We start from the raw sequence: 18,547 nt of genomic DNA, 5'->3' as shown, positions 1-18,547 counted from the left end.
TGCCTTGAGAATTTAAGGTTTTATTAATTTAAGTTGACAAGTATACATGAAATGTAACTGGGAGTTATGCAATGTCCAGTGAAGGAACTGCATTCCAAATTTGCGACATTGTGCTGAGCTGCACTGTCCTGTTTCTTTAGTCATCTCATCGAGTATTCACCTGCAAAGAGAAACAGAATGGTATGGAATGATACTTTTAACCATTACCTTCAAATGTCTCTGCATCACCAACATTATTTTGTATCATTGTTTGCATCCAGCATTAATCTACACTTTCACTAAGTTATTTGTCTCTTTAAATTTGAACAGCAACTTTCATCATTTAGTTACAAATGCAGCATGTTAACTTGCAGATTCACATTGTGATATAATAGGAATTGTCATTTAACATTTGCTAACTGCTATGAAATATCCATTTGCAAGAATGTTAGCCTTTAAGTGTAACTTACCACATCATCAATCTTAAGAATACTGCGGACTGTTTCTGTCGCCAGGGTCAGAGCACTGATGGAAACCAACAGAGGCTGGACCACCAATTCTTCCAGGATATTGGAAATTCCACCCTACAAATTAAGAATGGAAACCTCAGTTTATAAACAAATTACTAGCATAAATTACATGAAATTATGTATCTCAACATTTTCGTTCTGGAGAAATGCACTTCTGCCTCATCAGGTGGCCAGTCAACTCACTTAACCATATTCACATCCAAGTTTACAAGTATTTTTGAGCATGCTGTACATGATCTCATCTTCTGGAAAAAACAAATATTCTTGTGCAGTAAGTATATGAGGCACTGATGGCATGGAGCCAAGGAATATATTTAATTATACTAATTCTAGTTGAAGTAGCCTTAAAATAATCAAATATTTTATAGCGCTATGTTAATCTTTACCATTTTTAATAAAACCGCAATAAGTTGTGCAATCAAGTTCTATATATAATTATTTTTCTAACACCAGTAAAATGTCATAATAATAAAAGACTTCTCAGTTGTTACATAGTAGGTTTCCATCAAAGATTAAATTTCACAACATGAAAATAAAAGCAAACCACTTCTTCTGTTGCTTAACTCTGGGCAATAAAAGGTCACTTTTGATGGATCTACAGACAGAGCCAAATATTTAATTCTTGGTTCCTTGGATCAGTAAGCCCCAACAATCAATTATCTCTAGGTACATTCCACTATCAAGCTTCAAAAACCACACTTGACATTTTTCAAACATAAGTAAAGCGAAGTTCCAATGAGTAGCTCTTGCATTTAAGATAAAGTTTTATATTTTGGAACCAACTGGACCAAGATCTGTGTTGAATGAATCCATCCGAGTCTAAGTTCTAACTGGACCCTGTATCACTAGATTTGTTTTTATGATACCATTTTGCCATTTTATGTTAATTTGTATTGCTTGTACACCACTTAGAATTTTTAAAAATATTAAACAACTCAAATAAACAAAATAAAAATACATTTAGCAACTGTCACAGCTGAACAGCAAAATAGGCTTGAGAATGCAAGTGAATTTTATGTCAACGCTGTTTTTATGAAACTGAATATATTAAATTGGGGTCAACATTTCGGCTCTGATTTTTGAATGCAACCCAAGAGAGTCCTCTATTGTATTCCTTTGCAGAGGCTGCCAATTATTATTGAAATTACACTTAGTAGTAGTATTCTGCGCACCTGACTGGGTTGCCCCAGCCACTGCAACAAAATGTTGCAGTGCTTAACTGCTGTTCATGAGTCCAGCTACTCCATTTCAAACCTGGTTTTCTATTCAACCAGCCAAACCACCAGTCAGCATTTTGTGGCCACTAATCAAGTTCAATCTTAATCAGGCTGTTTCTAGCCCCCCCCCCCCCGCCCCCGGTTTTTTTGCCTTTAAATATACCCTGTACCTCAGCAATCTGCAAAACCTTTTGATATCTCTCTGTTCTTTACAGATGGTACCATTTTGGCTACATGTAAAATTACACTCACAGGCGGAACACCAGAAATAAAGAAAACAAATACATGATATTTTGACTGTTCCTTTGAGTTATGCATAATGCAGTGAGCAGCATACAATAAACTACATAATAAACTCCAATATAAAAAACAAAATTCTATGGAATAATATACAATAATATGTATTTCTTTTGTCTCACCACTTTGCACCTTACCTTTCTGACATTAATTCCTGCAGTTCTCTCTCCTTGTGCATGTCTGTTTCTCAACTCAGTCACAGTAGAAATAGGATTAAGGCCTGCATTTTCAGCCAGGGTGGATGGAATTATTTCCAAGGCCTCTCCATAAGCACGTACACAATAAGACTCCATGCCACTCAAGGTGCGAGAATATTCATCCAAGCGTAAGGCCAACTCTATTTCTGGTGCTCCACCACCTGCAATCAGGGCCCTGAAATTAGAATTTTGCAGTTTGAAAATGTTAACAAAAGGCATTTGTAAAGTTGAATGGTGACTTTACTGGTCTATAAATCTTATACATTACCTTTTCTTTACCAAACAGCGTATGACACACAAAGCATCGTGAATTGAACGTTCAGCTTCTTCAATTACTAGTTTGTTGGAGCCACGGACCACAATTGTTACTGTTTTTCCAGGGCTAGCACAACCTGTAATCTGCAGGACAAAAACAGTGTCACTACAATATTTAGAGATTTAGCAGCACTGCTCCTATGAGAGAGTCAATGAAGCACTCCCAAAGATCATTCTAGATCTGACTGAGCAGAAAGAATTGACTCCAATATCCGGACAATCCCAATGGAGATGAATAAAGTTCTTGATCAGATGGAAGTAAGATGACAATCATGCATGTCCATCAAACCACGTAAAATACTGTGATGCCTGCTTGAGGCTGCTCTTCACATTGTTGGAAGCTTCAACCGGTGAGAAATGTAGCAGTCTAACTCCCTCATAGGGCTGTATCAGCAGAAGCATATTACCCCAGTGTTCCATTAATGGTGTGCTGTAGAGGCTATGTTATAAGTGGCTTGGCCCATCACAAATTAGAGATGACTGTCTTCCCTGAGTCCTGCTACAATCTCCAGATACCAATAAAGGGTGGACTATCTTTTTGCCAGGTGAAGATGAGAGCCTCAATGAGCCATTTTCACAGTAGTCCAAAAGTTATGAAAATACCCCACAGTAAAAGCTTCAGTGTAATTTCTTTTGGGAAGGAGCACTATGATAGAGGGATCATTAACTCAAAGGTGGTGAGGTTTCATTCTGTATGGAAGGTTGCGTTTCACACACATTACTATTAGTGTTACTATTAGTATACAAAGCCCTTAATACAGTCGTACCTCAGAAGTTGATCAGAATCCATTCCGGAAGTCCGTTCTAATTCCAAATAGTTCAGAAACCAAGGCACGGCTTCTGATTGGCTGCAGGAAGGTTCTGCAGCCAATCAGAAGTTGCGGAACCCACGTTGGACGTTTGGGTTCCAAAGAACGTTTGAAAACCGGAATAATCACTTCCAGGTTTGCGGCATTCAGGAACCATAAAATTCGACTCACAAGGCGTTCCGACTTCTGAGGTACAACTGTAACTTGGGACCAGTTTACCTACGAGATTGCCTTACCAAACATGTGCCCACTTGACAACTTCAATCGGTGGAACTGGCACCACTACAGGTGCCACATAACAGCCCTTCCACGTTTGTAATACCTGAATAGTTTAGTGTGGAACTCCCTGCCTATTTATATCAAACAATAGATACACTTTCACTGTACAGGTGTACCTTGGAAGTCGAACGGAATCTGTTCCGGAAGTCCGTTCGACTTCCAAAACGCTCGAAAACCAAATCACGGCTTCTGATTGGCTGCAGGAAGCCGCAGAAGCCCTGTTGGACATTTGGGTTCCAAAAAAAGTTCGCAAACAGGAACAATCACTTCTGTTCAGGAGCCAAAACATCAGAGTTCCAGGGTGCTCAGGATCCAAGGTACGACTGCATTTGTTTTGGGCTCTGTTAAAGACATTCCTGTTTATACAAGCTTAACCAAATGCTTGGTAATGATATGAATTGTAATCTTAGTTTTTTAACTTTTTCTATGTTTTAATGCAGGTGGTCCAACACACAGCCCAGGGGCCATCCGCCACCCGTGAGGCCTTTCTGGCAGTTCCCTGCAACATTTGACCCCCTCTCTGTCCCATTTTCCCAAAGCTGGGTAAGCAAGGCGCTGGGCTTTGGGAAGGAGGCAGGAGGGCTCTGACAGAGACCTAGAGTAAGAAAAGTTGGGCCTCCCTGTTCTAATGTATTGTATTTTTAAAAATCCTGATTTTATGGTTTTATCTTTTTGTAAACTGTTTTAAGGTTTTTACAATCAAGCGATGTATACATTTTATGAAAATGAAATGAAAATTACTTCCTCAAGTGTCATAAAGAAGCAAGCTAAATAGCTAAACAGGAGTTCTGCTTACCTTTACTAGCTTTCCAGATCCATTTAAATTGACCTCTTCTGCCAGTTCAGCAGATCCCAGCATATCCCCAGTAAACTGATCAATGTGAGCAACTGGCTTAGTTCCAATGGTCTTTTCAAAAATAAATCAACACAGGGACCATAGATTAAAAAGATATGATATAGTTCAATACGCTATACTTTATACTCAGGCTGCAATCCTATATGCACTTACCTGGGAAGAAGTCCCATTAAATTTGGTGGGACTTACTTCTGACCACTCATGTATAAGCTTGAAGTAAGACAGTTTACAGCTGCATCTTTATAAGCAAGATGACACATTACTATTTCCTTGGGAAGAAGTGAGACAAACAGAGCCTACTAATTCTTTCACGTATTGTTTCCTCCCACAGCCTACATACAAAGTGTGTAACAAATTCCAAAGCAGCGCCAATCAGTATTATGACCAATTTCAATTACTTTTTGAATCAAATATTCACCTACAGCAGAACTAGTTAAGAGCTCCTCCTTACCTTACATATAAACTCAATGTCTTCTCTTTCAATATCTTTTATCACCATTATCTTCATTTTGTTCAAGAAATGTAATGCTAGATCACTTAGAGCATCCCTGAAATCAACACAATGAATGAGCTAGAAAATCAACCAGAATCACAGAGGCGTTATTAGTGATGGGCAAGCTACGCTGATCAGACCCAGAATTTCCCAAGACTCAGAACATACCTTTACGTATCCTGGGCCCAACTAGATGTCATTATTTATCCTGGGCCCAACTGGATGTCATGAAGTGCATCATTGGTTTGGAGCTTTTCCTAAATCTCTCCAAAAGGCCTACAAGCCCTCTCCCTCTCTACTTCCCACTTTACTCAAATTGAGTCACCTAACATAATAGGTGGTTGGACTAAACATTCAACCACGTGTGTGGGGGTGAAATCTGACAGTTGGTCAGAGCCTCAAATGTGGCTGAATGTCTGGCCAGATTCAGTTGCCTGCCCCTGGTTTAAGGAATACGTTTCAGAGCAAGTCTCTTAAACTTTATCACACTGTGAACAATTTTAATCCCAAATATCATTCATTCTTCGACAGCAAGCACATTACTGGAATAAACATACCGCAGAATAGATTTCTGAATGAGCAGCACATTGCATCCTGTCTTCTTAATTTGCTTAACTAAATTGAGAATGTAAGCTCTCTCTTCACGCAAGACTCTGTCCATTTGAGTGTAGTCAGAAACAACAATTTGGTTATCCATCTAACAGGAGAAGAAGCATAATAAAGCTTAACTAAGCATCTAAATCAGAGATAGACATTGTGATACAACTCCCAAAATTCCTTACTATTGGCCATGCTGCCTGGGACTGATGGCAGTTGGAACCAGCATGCTGGCTACCCTTAATCAAAATTTCCATATGTAGTATAGTATAACTCACTGTCTACAATCAAAGCATTCAGTTGCAAGCTAAGCAGTTGCAAGCCTAAGCTTAGTTTACAGAAGAATATGCCACTAATGACTATTTCTTTTATGCTAATACCTCTTTTTCAGGCTTAAACTGAAGAAATACAGGCAGTTCAGTAGTGGGCCAATAGTTCCTGCTGATTCTTAACAGGAAACCTTAACAAAGATTTTGACTGTTAAAAACAAGAGTGCTTAATATCTGATATGCTGTTGGACCACATAAAATCTATGTAAACAACCAATCATACAAGTCAGCCCACCCCTATTTTAAGCTTTTGACATGTAATTCTATTCAGAAAGTAAAATAAAATAATGTACTGTTAGCATACTTAGAATTTTTAAGAAGCTGCAATCAATGTGTAAAGATAGCTCATAATGATGCAGACATAACAAATTAAACAAAGCAACTTACATCTGTTTTCGGAGCTGACAAGCAGAATTGAATGAGACCTATCTTAGCTTTTTCAACTCTGGTTATACCACCATTGGCCACTTTCTGGGTGAGGACCAGCCCTTCAACCAATTCACAGTCATCAATTGTTCCTCTAGAAAGAAGTATTGAAAGAGTAAACTAGCACAATAATAATTTAAAATAAATAGGTTACAGAATTTGTATTTTGAGATTACTACTTACCCAAGCTTTTTAACAATTTTGATGTCTCTAAGATCCACACTGCTAGCTGTATTTGGATCTATCACCTTCATCACAGCTTCCACACTCATTGGAGAAAGCAAACTAGAATACTGTGATACAACCTGCAGGGATTTAGTGAAGACCCACATTTTACTTGGGGGGGTTTTCATTGGTTTTGCACATTTCCATAAGAACTTCCACCAACAGATCTGAATTTCAATCTACCTAACAGTTACATTAAATTAAACAAACTGAGATCAACAGTTTATATTGTTTCTTTGTAGGTAGGACTCATAACAGTAAGTAGTTGGCATGTTGTTTTCTTAATTTTTCTTTTCTTATTTAAGACAGAACCAGAGAGCAGTATGGAGGTTGCAATTCCCATTCTGAATCTCTAAGTAAATCTCTGACTCGGCAATACAATTTTAGTGGTGAAGTTAAAGAGCAGCAGGGCAAGATCTAAGGGGAAAGAATACACAGTTGCAAAGGCTCTTTTCTTTAAAAGGAAACATTGCAAGTAAATAATGATGCCACACACATTCAAAGGATCCTGCAGAGGAAGCACCTCTCTTTAAATGCTAGCAAGCAGGATCAGAACACCACCATAAAACATTCCTCTCAAGAAATGCCTGGCAATTCTAAGTAATTGAAGCATTCCTAATATTACTGTAAAAGGTAAAGGTAAAGGTACCCCTGCCCATACGGGCCAGTCTTGACAGACTCTAGGGTTGTGCGCTCATCTCACTCTATAGGCCGGGAGCCAGCGCTGTCTGCAGACACTTCCGGGTCACGTGGCCAGCGTGACAAGCTGCATCTGGCGAGCCAGCGCAGCACACGGAACGCCGTTTACCTTCCCGCTGGTAAGCGGTCCCTATTTATCTACTTGCACCCGGGGGTGCTTTCAAACTGCTAGGTTGGCAGGCGCTGGGACCGAGCAACGGGAGCGCACCCCGCCACGGGGATTCGAACCGCCGACCATGCGATCGGCAAGTCCTAGGCGCTGAGGTTTTACCCACAGCGCCACCCGCGTCCATTATTACTGTAAGGAGGGTCCAAACTTTGGTCTCAATTATTAGTTAATACAGTTGCATGCAATTTTTATTTAAAGCACGAGCTAGACATGCTGTAACCACATATGTCACAAGTTACCCACCTTTGAGTTCAGTGCAGTAGCTGCATTGTTAAGTAGGGTTTCTCTGTCACTCAGCTCAACAGGCTGCCCCATGCTGGTCAAGATCTCAGTGCCTTTATCCAATGCCTTCTGGAATGACTCAGAGATGATTGTGGGATGAATTCCTAGAAAACAGTTTGATTTAAGTTTATTCAACAACACTTAAAAACAAGTCATTGGGGGCGAAGTTTCCAGTTGAATTAGCATATAAAATATGCTTTGCAATATTGCACATTAATATAGCTCACATCCACTTATTGCCCTTAATCCTGAATATTAAACTGGTTGACAAATGAACTCTAGCAATAGAATTCCAAACCTTCCATTGCCTTGACTAAAAGAAAACACTAATCATCCATTTTAGCTGAACCCCACCCCCATTATTTTAGAGAAAACACAATGCATGAAACAACACTTTAGGCCCATCATAAAAACGATTGTTTCTTTTTCTGATTAAGATCCAATTCCTTCCAAAAAAACAACAACCCCAAAACCCTAATAAAATTATAATAAAGTTTTCTGGAATATTTTCCTTCATCATCATCCATGATCATCATTATTATTATTACTAACCTCCAAAAACTTTGTATCACTGAACATATACACAAAAATCCATTCGGGGGAGATATGTTGCAATTACCACAGGTACGTAATAGTGCCAATACAAAAATTTAGATACATCCAATAATCATATCATGTCAGGAGTAGGGCTGGACAATATTTGATTTTCAACATGCCAATATATCACCAGCTAAACATTGTGATACACTGATATATCATAATGTCAGAAATAAGGATGGAGCCATGCAGAGGCACTGGCTGGCTTCACTCCTCCCCCCCCCACACACTGTGATTTTTACATGGCGCGCGCGCACACACACACACAATGATTCACAATATATTGCCAGGTTAAAAACTGTGAAACTGATATCATGATATGGACTTCAAACTGGCTTTGGATGATATATCAACGTATCCAAAAAATCGTAAGTCCAAAACAGACAACCACCTTTTCCCCTTTCCTCCCACAGACCCACTAGTACACATACTTTGGGAAAAGAAAACACGTATGCTATACTTAGGACTACACAGGTGTTTATATCTTCAGTTTTCTCTTTCATTTTCATCCTTTTGAGTCTCCATTTACCGTATTTTTCGCTCTATAGGATGCACTTTTTCCCCTCCAAAAATGAAGGGGAAATGTGTGTGCGTCCTATGGAGCAAATGCAGGCTCCTTGGCTTCGCCACGACGCACCTGTCCTGTAAGCCGGAGGAGGGTCTCCTGTTCCTCCTCCTGCTTCGCAGCGACGCACCTGTCCAGCGAAGCCGGAGGAGGAACAGAAGGGTCTCCTTCTGTTCCTTGTCCAGCGAAGCCGGAGGAGGAACAGAAGGGTCTCCTTCTGTTCCTTCTCCAGCTTCGTTGAAGGGCGCTGCACCTTCTCCCTCTCTGCGCAGCGCCTCTCCTGTGAAGGAGAGGCGCTGCGCAGAGAGAGAGAGAAGGCGCAGCGCCCCTTGAGCAACGCGCCTGTCCAGCGAAGCCGGAGGAGGAACAGAAGGGTCTCCTTCTGTTCCTCCTCCCGCTTCGCAGCGACGCGCCTGTCCAGCTTCCTGTGAAGGAGAGGCGCTGCGCAGAGAGAGAGAGAAGGCGCAGCACCCCTTGAGCAACACGCCTATCAAGCGAAGCCGGAGGAGGAACAGAAGGGTCTCCTGTTCCTCCTCCCGCTTCACAGCGACGCGCCTGTCCAGCAAAGCCGGAGGAGGAACAGAAGGGTCTCCTGTTCCTCCTCCTGCTTCGCAGCGACGCACCTGTCCAGCGAAGCCGGAGGAGGAACAGAAGGGTCTCCTTCTGTTCCTTGTCCAGCGAAGCCGGAGGAGGAACAGAAGGGTCTCCTTCTGTTCCTTCTCCAGCTTCGCTGAAGGGCGCTGCACCTTCTCCCTCTCTGCGCAGCGCCTCTCCTGTGAAGGAGAGGCGCTGCGCAGAGAGAGAGAGAAGGCGCAGCGCCCCTTGAGCAACGCGCCTGTCCAGCGAAGCCGGAGGAGGAACAGAAGGGTCTCCTTCTGTTCCTCCTCCCGCTTCGCAGCGACGCGCCTGTCCAGCTTCCTGTCCAGCTTCCTGTGAAGGAGAGGCGCTGCGCAGAGAGAGAGAGAAGGCGCAGCACCCCTTGAGCAACACGCCTATCAAGCGAAGCCGGAGGAGGAACAGAAGGGTCTCCTGTTCCTCCTCCCGCTTCGCAGCGACGCGCCTGTCCAGCAAAGCCCGAGGAGGAACAGAAGGGTCTTCTTCTGTTCCTTCTCCAGCTTCGCTGAAGGGCGCTGCCCCTTCTCCCTCTCTGCGCAGCGCCTCTCCTGTGAAGGAGGGGCGCTGCGCAGAGAGAGAGAAGGTGCAGTGCCCCTTCAGCGACGCATCTGTCCTGGCTTCTGCTTTAGCCCTGCGCAGCCTCTTTGGGCAGGGGGAGCCTTCATCCCGCTGCCCTGAAGAGGCTTGGCGCGGTTACCCCAGAAGCCAGAACAGCCACACGGTATCCCAGAAGCCAGATCCCTCTTGCTGTTCTGGCTTCTGGGGTTCAGAATAATTTTTTCTTGTTTACCGCCTCCCAAAACTAGGTGCGCCCTATGGTCCGGTGCGCCCTATGGTGCGAAAAATACGGTATTTCATATGCCAAAATTATCTATGTATTTTTTAAAAAGTGAAACCTACCTTTCTGAAGGAGTCTGGAACAAGCATCTAACAGAGCTCCGGCAATGACAACAACAGAAGTAGTGCCATCCCCAGCTTCAATATCTTGCGCTTTGGATAACTCCACCAGCTGTGTGTTGCCAAATGTTAAAAAATTATTATTATTTGCCCTGAATTGCAAGAAAAAACGCAAGAACAAAAAATAATATTCTGTGATTAACAGTATACAGAATATGCTGCAAAACCTCACTGCAGTAACTCTGGGGAAGTATTAATCCAGTTGAGATCAGTGCTGCTCCCAAACGCAGCAGATCTAGCTTACCACATTTTGAGGAAATTGAAGTTAATACGTATTAGCATCTAATGAAATCTCTCAACCAGTGCTACAAACTGAGATATGAAAGCTAGGAGCTAAATGGCACCATAAAACTAAGTTATGGGTGAAACAACGGAATGTCTAGGTGCTGTTTTTATAACAATAATGCAAAGCTGAAAATGAATGAACTGAAGCTAAAATATTGTGCTCATTTTCCACATGGTCTAGTCCTTCCCCTGCCTACCCCCTAATATTCTTAAGAGGGTCTCTTCTACGGGCTTCAGAGAGCAGCTGGAAGTGGGGAGGCAGAAAAAGGTCCTCCTTTCCTTCCACTCTGCAGTTTTAATCTGAAATCTTAGGCGCAGTACTGCCCCAGAGCTCAGAAACTGCTCGTGCTAATGAAATTCCCTGTCACAAAATGCACCTAGAAGAATGGGAGTTTTCAACACCAATCTCAACCCTATGTTAGACCATTAAGCCCAGAACATAAGATTACCTAACTACACCACTTGAAGAAATGTTTTTAAATATTGGTTATGGGTGATATCCAATGTCATACTCAAAGTAGACACAACTGGGTCTGATTTAGCTGTCATTAATCAATTATATGCTCTTGATACAATCGACTATAACATCCTTCTGGACCGTCTAGAGGGGCTGGGAGCTGGGGGCACTGTTATACGGTGGTTCCGCTCCTTCCTCCTGGGCCATGTTCAGAAAGTGGTGTGGGGGATGAGTGTTCAGACCCCTGGGCTCTCACTTGTGGGGTGCCTCAGGGTTCTGTCCTCTCCCCCATGCTTTTCAACATCTACATGAAGCCACCGGGAGAGATCATCAGGGGATTTGGGCTGGGTGTTCATCAGCATGCGGATGATACCCAGCTCTACCTCTCTTTCAAATCAGAACCAGAGAAGGCGGTGAAGGTCCTGTGTGAGTGCCTGGAGGCGGTTGGAGGTTGGATGGTGGCTAACAGATTGAGGTTGAATCCTGACAAGACAGAAGTACTGTTTTGGGGGGACAGGAGATGGGCAGGTGTGGAGGACTCCCTGGTCCTGAATGGGGTAACTGTGCCCCTGAAGGACCAGGTGCAATTCTGGACTCACAGCTGTCCATGGAGGCACAGGTCAATTCTGTGTCCAGGGCAGCTGTTTATCAGCTCCATTTGGTACGCAGGCTGAGACCCTACCTGCCCCGGACTGTCTCGCCCGAGTGGTGCATGCTCTGGTTATCTCTCGCTTGAACTACTGTAATGTGCTCTATGTGGGGCTACCTTTGAAGGTGACCTGGAAACTAATCCAGAATGTGGCAGCTAGACTGGTGACTGGGAGCAGCCGCCGAGACCATATAACACCGGTCTTGAAAGACCTACACTGGCTCCCAGTACGTTTCTGAGCACAATTCAAAGTGTTGGTGCTGACCTTTAAAGCCCTAAACGGCCTCGGTCCAGTATATCTGAAGGAGCGTCTCCACCCCCATCGTTCTACCCGGACACTGAGGTCCAGCACCGAGGGCCTTCTGGCAGTTCCCTCACTGCGAGAAGCCAAGTTACAGGGAACCAGGCAGAGGGCCTTCTCGGTAGTGGCACCTTCCCTGTGGAACGCCCTCCCACCAGATGTCAAAGAGAACAACAACTACCAGACATTTAGAAGACATCTGAAGGCAGCCCTGTTTAGGGAAGCTTTTAATGTTTGATGTATTATAGTATTTTACTATTTTTTTGGAAGCCGCCCAGAGTGGCTGGGGAAGCCCAGCCAGATGGGTGGGGTATAAATAATATATTATTATTATTATTATTATTATTATTATTATTATTATTATTGCCAAGGGGCACTATGGTCAAATACTGTAATAATTTAATTCATGCCACTCAGCCTGAAAATCCATTGTAACAATCTGTCACAATGAACATTAAATTTTAACTAGAATGTTCTGGCAACGGCCATTTGTCCATTGTTACTTGGAATGGTACACCAATAACTCTAATTCAGGTTTAAAAAAAAAAAATGTTTACCAGGCTTATGTGGACCATAAGCCTTTTACAATTACAGTAGTGGTTTTCTGTGGCACTTTTGCCAGTTGTTTCTTCGGGAGGGGCCGTGTAATGTCCCAGATTCCGCAAAAGGATCAACATTATGTGTACTGAATCATCGTAACAGTCCTGTATATTTCTTTTTTGGACAGATGCCGCCAGAAGGAAGAGCTCCACATATTCTAGGAAGAGCACAAAATTCTAGGCCCGATGTTGTTTTCTACAAACAACTAAACAACAGCTAAAAATGTGTAGGATTGTATGTGCATGATTTGATGTCACCTTGGGGACTGACAGGAAATTTAATTTAAATATTACTTGCCATTTTGGCTGCAGGGTGAAGGACCTGCATCTGCTTCAGAATTGTTGCACCATCATTTGTGATTGTTACATCTCCTTTGCCATCTTGGATCTGAAAAAACACAAGTGTTGTAGACCAACTCAAGAAAGAGAAAAATGAAACCTAGAGTGCGTGCTAGGCTGCCTGTTTGTGAAAGGCACGATGTTCCAAATTACTACGCTAAAAGCCTTGGCTTGTACCAGCAGTGCCATCTGGCAGCAAAGATTGAGGGGGCCGCCTTATGCTACATGCACGCAAGGCATGCTTGTGATGTTACATGTGCAACATGAGACATTCGCTTATGACATCTTGAGAAAGCCAGGCGCTGCTGGGCACCCCGCAGTCGGGAGGCCAGGCACCGCACCAGAGCACCCCATACATTGGGGTGGCTGGGCCCCCTCCATGAAAATACTGAAGGGGCCCAAAAATTCTCAACCCCTATGAGCCGGCCCCTCTGGCTTCTGCTGAAGCTAAATAAATGTGTGAAAACTGGGACAGTGAGGAGAGCTTCTCCAGATGATCACAGTGATCTGGTCTATTTGTAAAGGGCAAAGCTGGTTCATCAACTGCTATTGGTGCTTGATTTATAACATAGAACAGATACACACCCTTCAACATATAAGCACATCTACCTTGGAGCCCTGATTAGGCTATCACTCCCCAAACATGTTTAAAGACATAAATCTGTCATTTACATTTCACATGTTTATGGTGGAAAAAACTGAAATATTTGCACCAATTACACAACTGCCACAAGAAGCATTAGGTACCCTCTTTGCTCTAAAGGTCAAGAACAAAGTTTAATCCCACCTTACTCTTTTCCAGGTCCTCTTTATTCTTCAACCCAAAGGATATGCCCTCCCTTTGCACTATTCAAAATCCTGAAGCATCTTGCCACCCAACAACCTCACTTTGTTTGCATTCTCAGCACAATCTCTTTATGTTTGTCTGCCTGTATAGTTAGTGCTAACCAAAATAATCAATTCCACTCAACATGGAACCTGTTCCATGACAATTTAATCATGAAGCGTTTTCCCCACACAACTGAAAAAGTTTATTAACAATAAATAACTTCACAGCAGCTTAGAAAATGGATTACGTAGAATTCATAAGCACCATTTAAAAATTTGCTACATACACAAGATGATAGGCATACACTCAAGACGTACCATTTTATCCATTCCCTTTGGTCCAAGGCTTGTCCTAACCGCATCTGCGACCGCTAAAATAAAAGTGAAAATGTAATTTTTATTTTCCAGCAGACATTGGAATGAACCAGGCAGCAACCACACATGGCAGATCCCTGAAGCTCTGATGCTCATCTAATTATTCTAAGTTGGTTCTGCTGGCTGCACAGGAAAGCCTAGCCATGGACACCACTAACTGATGGGATGGAGCTAGTAGAAATGCTACCCCATGCAATCCTTGGGCTCTGATCCCATTACAAATCTATCCCTGTCTGGAGCCAAACTCAGCCTATACCTGGGAGGTGATGGAGGATGGGACTGAAAGCACCACCACCTCTGGGAATTTCCCTTCTCTCTGTGGACAAGAGGAGCTGTTCCCTGCAGCAGTAAAAATGTATTTGCTGACATCCTGAGGCATGTCAGGTTCCCAAACAACCTTATGATGCCCCCTAAATTTATTTTCTTCACTTATGTTTAGGTGCCTTTTGAAGTCTTCCAGGTGTCAACAGGCCTTTCCAGGTATGCATGCACATTTTATGAGATTGGCCAGTTTTTTATGATTTTGTGATTGGTGAATTCTTTACAACTTTTTTTGCTTTTAGTCTTCTTACATTTATCCTGATTTTATGTTTGTTGTACACTGCTTCAATGCTTTCAATACAAGTTAACCCTGTCATCTCCAGCCCAATTCGTGAAAGCACCAGTGTCCATGAAAGCCTTCCTCAGTCCTCTGGGCTGTTACTATCTTACAATGGCAACTCTCTTACACAAAATACAGGAATGCCTTTCATAAAAGGTGAAGCTTATTTCAGATCACTGTAATTCTATATTAGTATTTGCGGGGCCCACAGTCCACCAATATGTTCAATTAGATTTACTTTGCTCTGATAACCAAGATGCACACCTCCAAATTATTCATGATTGTTATGGTATTATCTATGTAAATAATAATAATAATAATAATAATAATAATAATAATAATATTTTATTTATACCCCGCCCTCCCCAGCCAAGGCCGGGCTCAGAGCGGCTTACAAGCAATAATAAAAACAAGATGAATGATTACAACTTAAAAACAAAAATAAAAAACAACATTAAAATAATGGAACATTAAAATATTAAAATGTAGCCTCATCGCAGGAGGAGAAGGAAAAGAAAAAAGAAAGAGAGGGAGGGAGGGAGGGAATCAAATTGGCTCCAAGCCAAAGGCCAGGCGGAACAACTCTGTCTTACATGGCACATGCAGTCTCAAACAGTAAAGGAGCAAGGGCCTGATTTCTGAGTAGGTATGTACATGAATGAGCAACACAGAAAGTGTCCCGTCCTCCCAATAGCTTTTATTCAGCAAGCTGTGTTTGCACTATTAATACTGTTTCATCTTTGGAGCTCTTCCGGCTTTGCAGAAGAGATGCCCCCTTTCCTTTCCCCTCACACAGCAAAAGATTGACTTCAGCAATCTTCAGCATGGTTACCTTTGTGCTGATCCTAACACCATAACTTAGCAGTTCTCAAACTTTCCTCTGGGTCACACTTTTAGAATAAACTTGCCACATCAAGTTTTTTGTTTATAAGAAATGCATTGGAAAACAAAAAGGCACAACTGCTTTCGGTGCTTGATTTATAACATAGAACACAACTCCTTTATAATAGGAGCATGGGACATCCAGAAAGTAGGAAACAACGCAGAACATGAATCATTCCCCAAATACTGATCTGGTTGGCAACTGTGAGAATAGGATGCTAGATTAGATGGGTTATTGATCCAGAGAGGCTCATATTCTTGTTGTTGTTGTTATTATTATTATTAACTAATTGTATATACCACCTTTCATCCAAAGTTTCACAGCACAATATTTAATCAGTATGTACAAGTGGTACATTTGTAGCTGAAAAATAAATAACTTGCATCACAATGTGCTTCTGCAAAATCACGGTCTAGCATGCTTGGTTATAATCCTACTACTGCTATCATTCTTATTAATTAAATTTGTATACCGCCTTGCCTCCTAAAATCTCAGGGCGGCTCCCAGCACAGAAATGCAGAATACAAAGCACGTAATAAAAGCAAGAAGAAAAACGAAACAAAGCAACAACCCCCTGTGTTATGTTCCCAAGCACGTTCAATGGATTCTGCACAGCGCCACCTGCGAAGGAGGGAAGGGGAGCCGCTGCCCGGTCCGCGAACGAGCCAAGAGGCCCCTTTCCCCGAGGGGTGGAGGGGCGACGAGGGGCGCGGCGCGGCCTAGGAACCCCCCCCCCGGCCGCCTACCAGGAGACAATGGCGCCTTCCGCTCATTCTCCCCCCCCCCCCGCGCGGCCTGGGGCCAAGGGGCGCCTTCCCGGCCTGGGCCCCGACATTACCTTTCCCCGCCGAGATGTTGCTGAAGCGGATCTGGGTGGGCTTGTCCCTGTCCTGGTAGGAGCCGCGGTTCCCGCCGGAGCTACGGCTCCCCGCGCCCACCAGGCCGCCCTTCGTGCCCGCATTCTCCGGCATGACTGACCCCGGATGCCCCGATGGAGCCCCCGATGGAGATGGATTGCGCTGCCTCCCCCCGCCCGCCAAGCTCCGGCGCCAGCCCAACCGATGCTTCCTCGCCGGCACGAAAGTTCCAGAAGGCGCCGGGGAGGAAAAGGGCCTTTCCCGCAGTCGCCGAGAATGACGTCATGCCATTCACAAAGGCTGTCTATCGCAAATGCCTTTCCTCCACACCAAAAATAAATTACTATTATTTTTTAAATGGTTTGCTGTGGTATAACTCTGGAGAAGAGAAGCAGGAGCACGTAAGAACAGACACCTGAAAGAAGCCAAAAACATTTACAAACGGGGAAGAATAGGAACTGGCGAGTGCGATAGGCACCTACAGGCAGCGCTGTTCTGAATTCTGATCTCAGAGTGAAAAATGTAATATCGTTTATTTATTCATCAACTTTTTCCCCTTCTAACAGTCTGACAAAGACTTTGCTGTCCAGAAGGCTTTTAATTATTGCTCTCTTGGTTTTATTTTAGTGACGCTACCTCTGTTACTGATGTTTATTTGGTGTTTATTTGTTGTAATTTTTTAATTTTTATTATTATATTTATATGTCACCTGTAACTCCCAGGAGCTCAAGGTGGCATAAGCACTTTTATTTTCCCATCAACCCATTGAGGTAGGTTAGGCTGAGAGACAGCAGCTGGCCCATGGTCATCCAGTGATCTTCCTGGTTGAACAGGGATTTCAACCCTTATCTCCCAGATCCAACCACTACTCCACATTTTTATAATGGATCTGTTGTTCTTTATCACTTTGAACTCGCTTTGTGAAAAAGGTAGATATAAGTGTTTTAAATAAAACAAATACTGATTTTGCCACCCTGTGATCCTCAGCTGAAGGGCAGTACATAAATTTAATCAAATAAACAAATATATATAAAGCTTCACAGTGCATGAGACTACAGGTTCCTGACCCCAATGAATTTACAATCTGTAGACTTACTACTTTTACAACATAGCATATGAAACTGTCCTTAGATAAAGTACCGTAGTTAAGGTCAAACTCTGCAGATTGGAGCAGGTTGACACAAATACGAGATAAGACTTTGTCAAGTGCAGATTTACCTGAACATATGCCCCACTGAAATTGGTGGGATTTCTGGGTAAACATTCACAGGACTGGGCTGTTAAAATTCCAACTAATCATCCAAGTGCAGACAAAACATTTCGAAAGCAGTATATGTTACCAATAAAACATTTTTTCTAGGTAGTTTTGGCAGGCGACAACGCATTGTTCCACTGTTTCATGCTAGTACACACTGTTGACTGGTCATGGGACAAAAAGGCAAGTTACTACCGTAATGCAACAAGAGCAGCATGTGACCCTATCTGATTTGCTAATACACTGAATAATAGACCAGATATATAAATTAAATGTGACAAGAGAGAGCACCACTATTTTTAGTGATAATAACAACAACATATCAGTGAAAAGGAGGCAATTTCCTTTAAATATGGATCCACAGAGATATTTCAACAATGTAGAGAGAGATTCATGTAAGTTTACATGGTTACGATGAGTTGTCTATTCCTTACAAACATACTTTGAATGGAAATACATGTGTGTTAGTAGCACACCTCTTTTCACATTTATAAAGAATGTTGCCTATGTCTCTTCATCCATGAGTCAATAAGAGCAGCTCAAAAGGAAATGTGTTCTCTACTGTATTTTTCAGATAGGGGGAATCAATAAAATATGCCCTCTCCAGCAAAGGCCAGTTTAAGAGGGTTGCCTCATCTGGTCTTATAGGGAGACCAGCTCAGCACCTAGCGAGAAAGTTATTGTA

General features: G+C 42.7%; 1 protein-coding gene across 1 annotated transcript; it reads right to left on the bottom strand.

Annotated features, from left to right (window-relative positions):
* CCT4 (chaperonin containing TCP1 subunit 4) lies at positions 1-16,871 on the bottom strand. The gene is made up of 14 exons (XM_083606678.1): positions 16,589-16,871; positions 14,210-14,262; positions 13,023-13,112; positions 10,377-10,485; positions 7,661-7,803; positions 6,508-6,629; positions 6,286-6,418; positions 5,530-5,669; positions 4,931-5,027; positions 4,420-4,530; positions 2,489-2,619; positions 2,161-2,395; positions 450-563; positions 1-160 (listed from the first exon to the last, which is right to left on the bottom strand). The coding sequence occupies exons 1-14, from the start codon at positions 16,719-16,721 to the stop codon at positions 146-148; spliced, it is 1,626 nt and encodes a 541-aa protein (XP_083462804.1). The 5' UTR covers positions 16,722-16,871; the 3' UTR covers positions 1-145.
* Between the last annotated feature and the right edge of the window lie 1,676 nt (positions 16,872-18,547).

The sequence above is a fragment of the Podarcis filfolensis genome (genome assembly GCF_964270895.1).
Source record: "Podarcis filfolensis genome assembly, chromosome: 3".
In the NCBI taxonomy this organism is placed as follows: domain Eukaryota; kingdom Metazoa; phylum Chordata; class Lepidosauria; order Squamata; family Lacertidae; genus Podarcis; species Podarcis filfolensis.
Note: the sequence above shows the minus strand (reverse complement) of the source record. Positions and strands in the feature narration are given on the sequence as shown.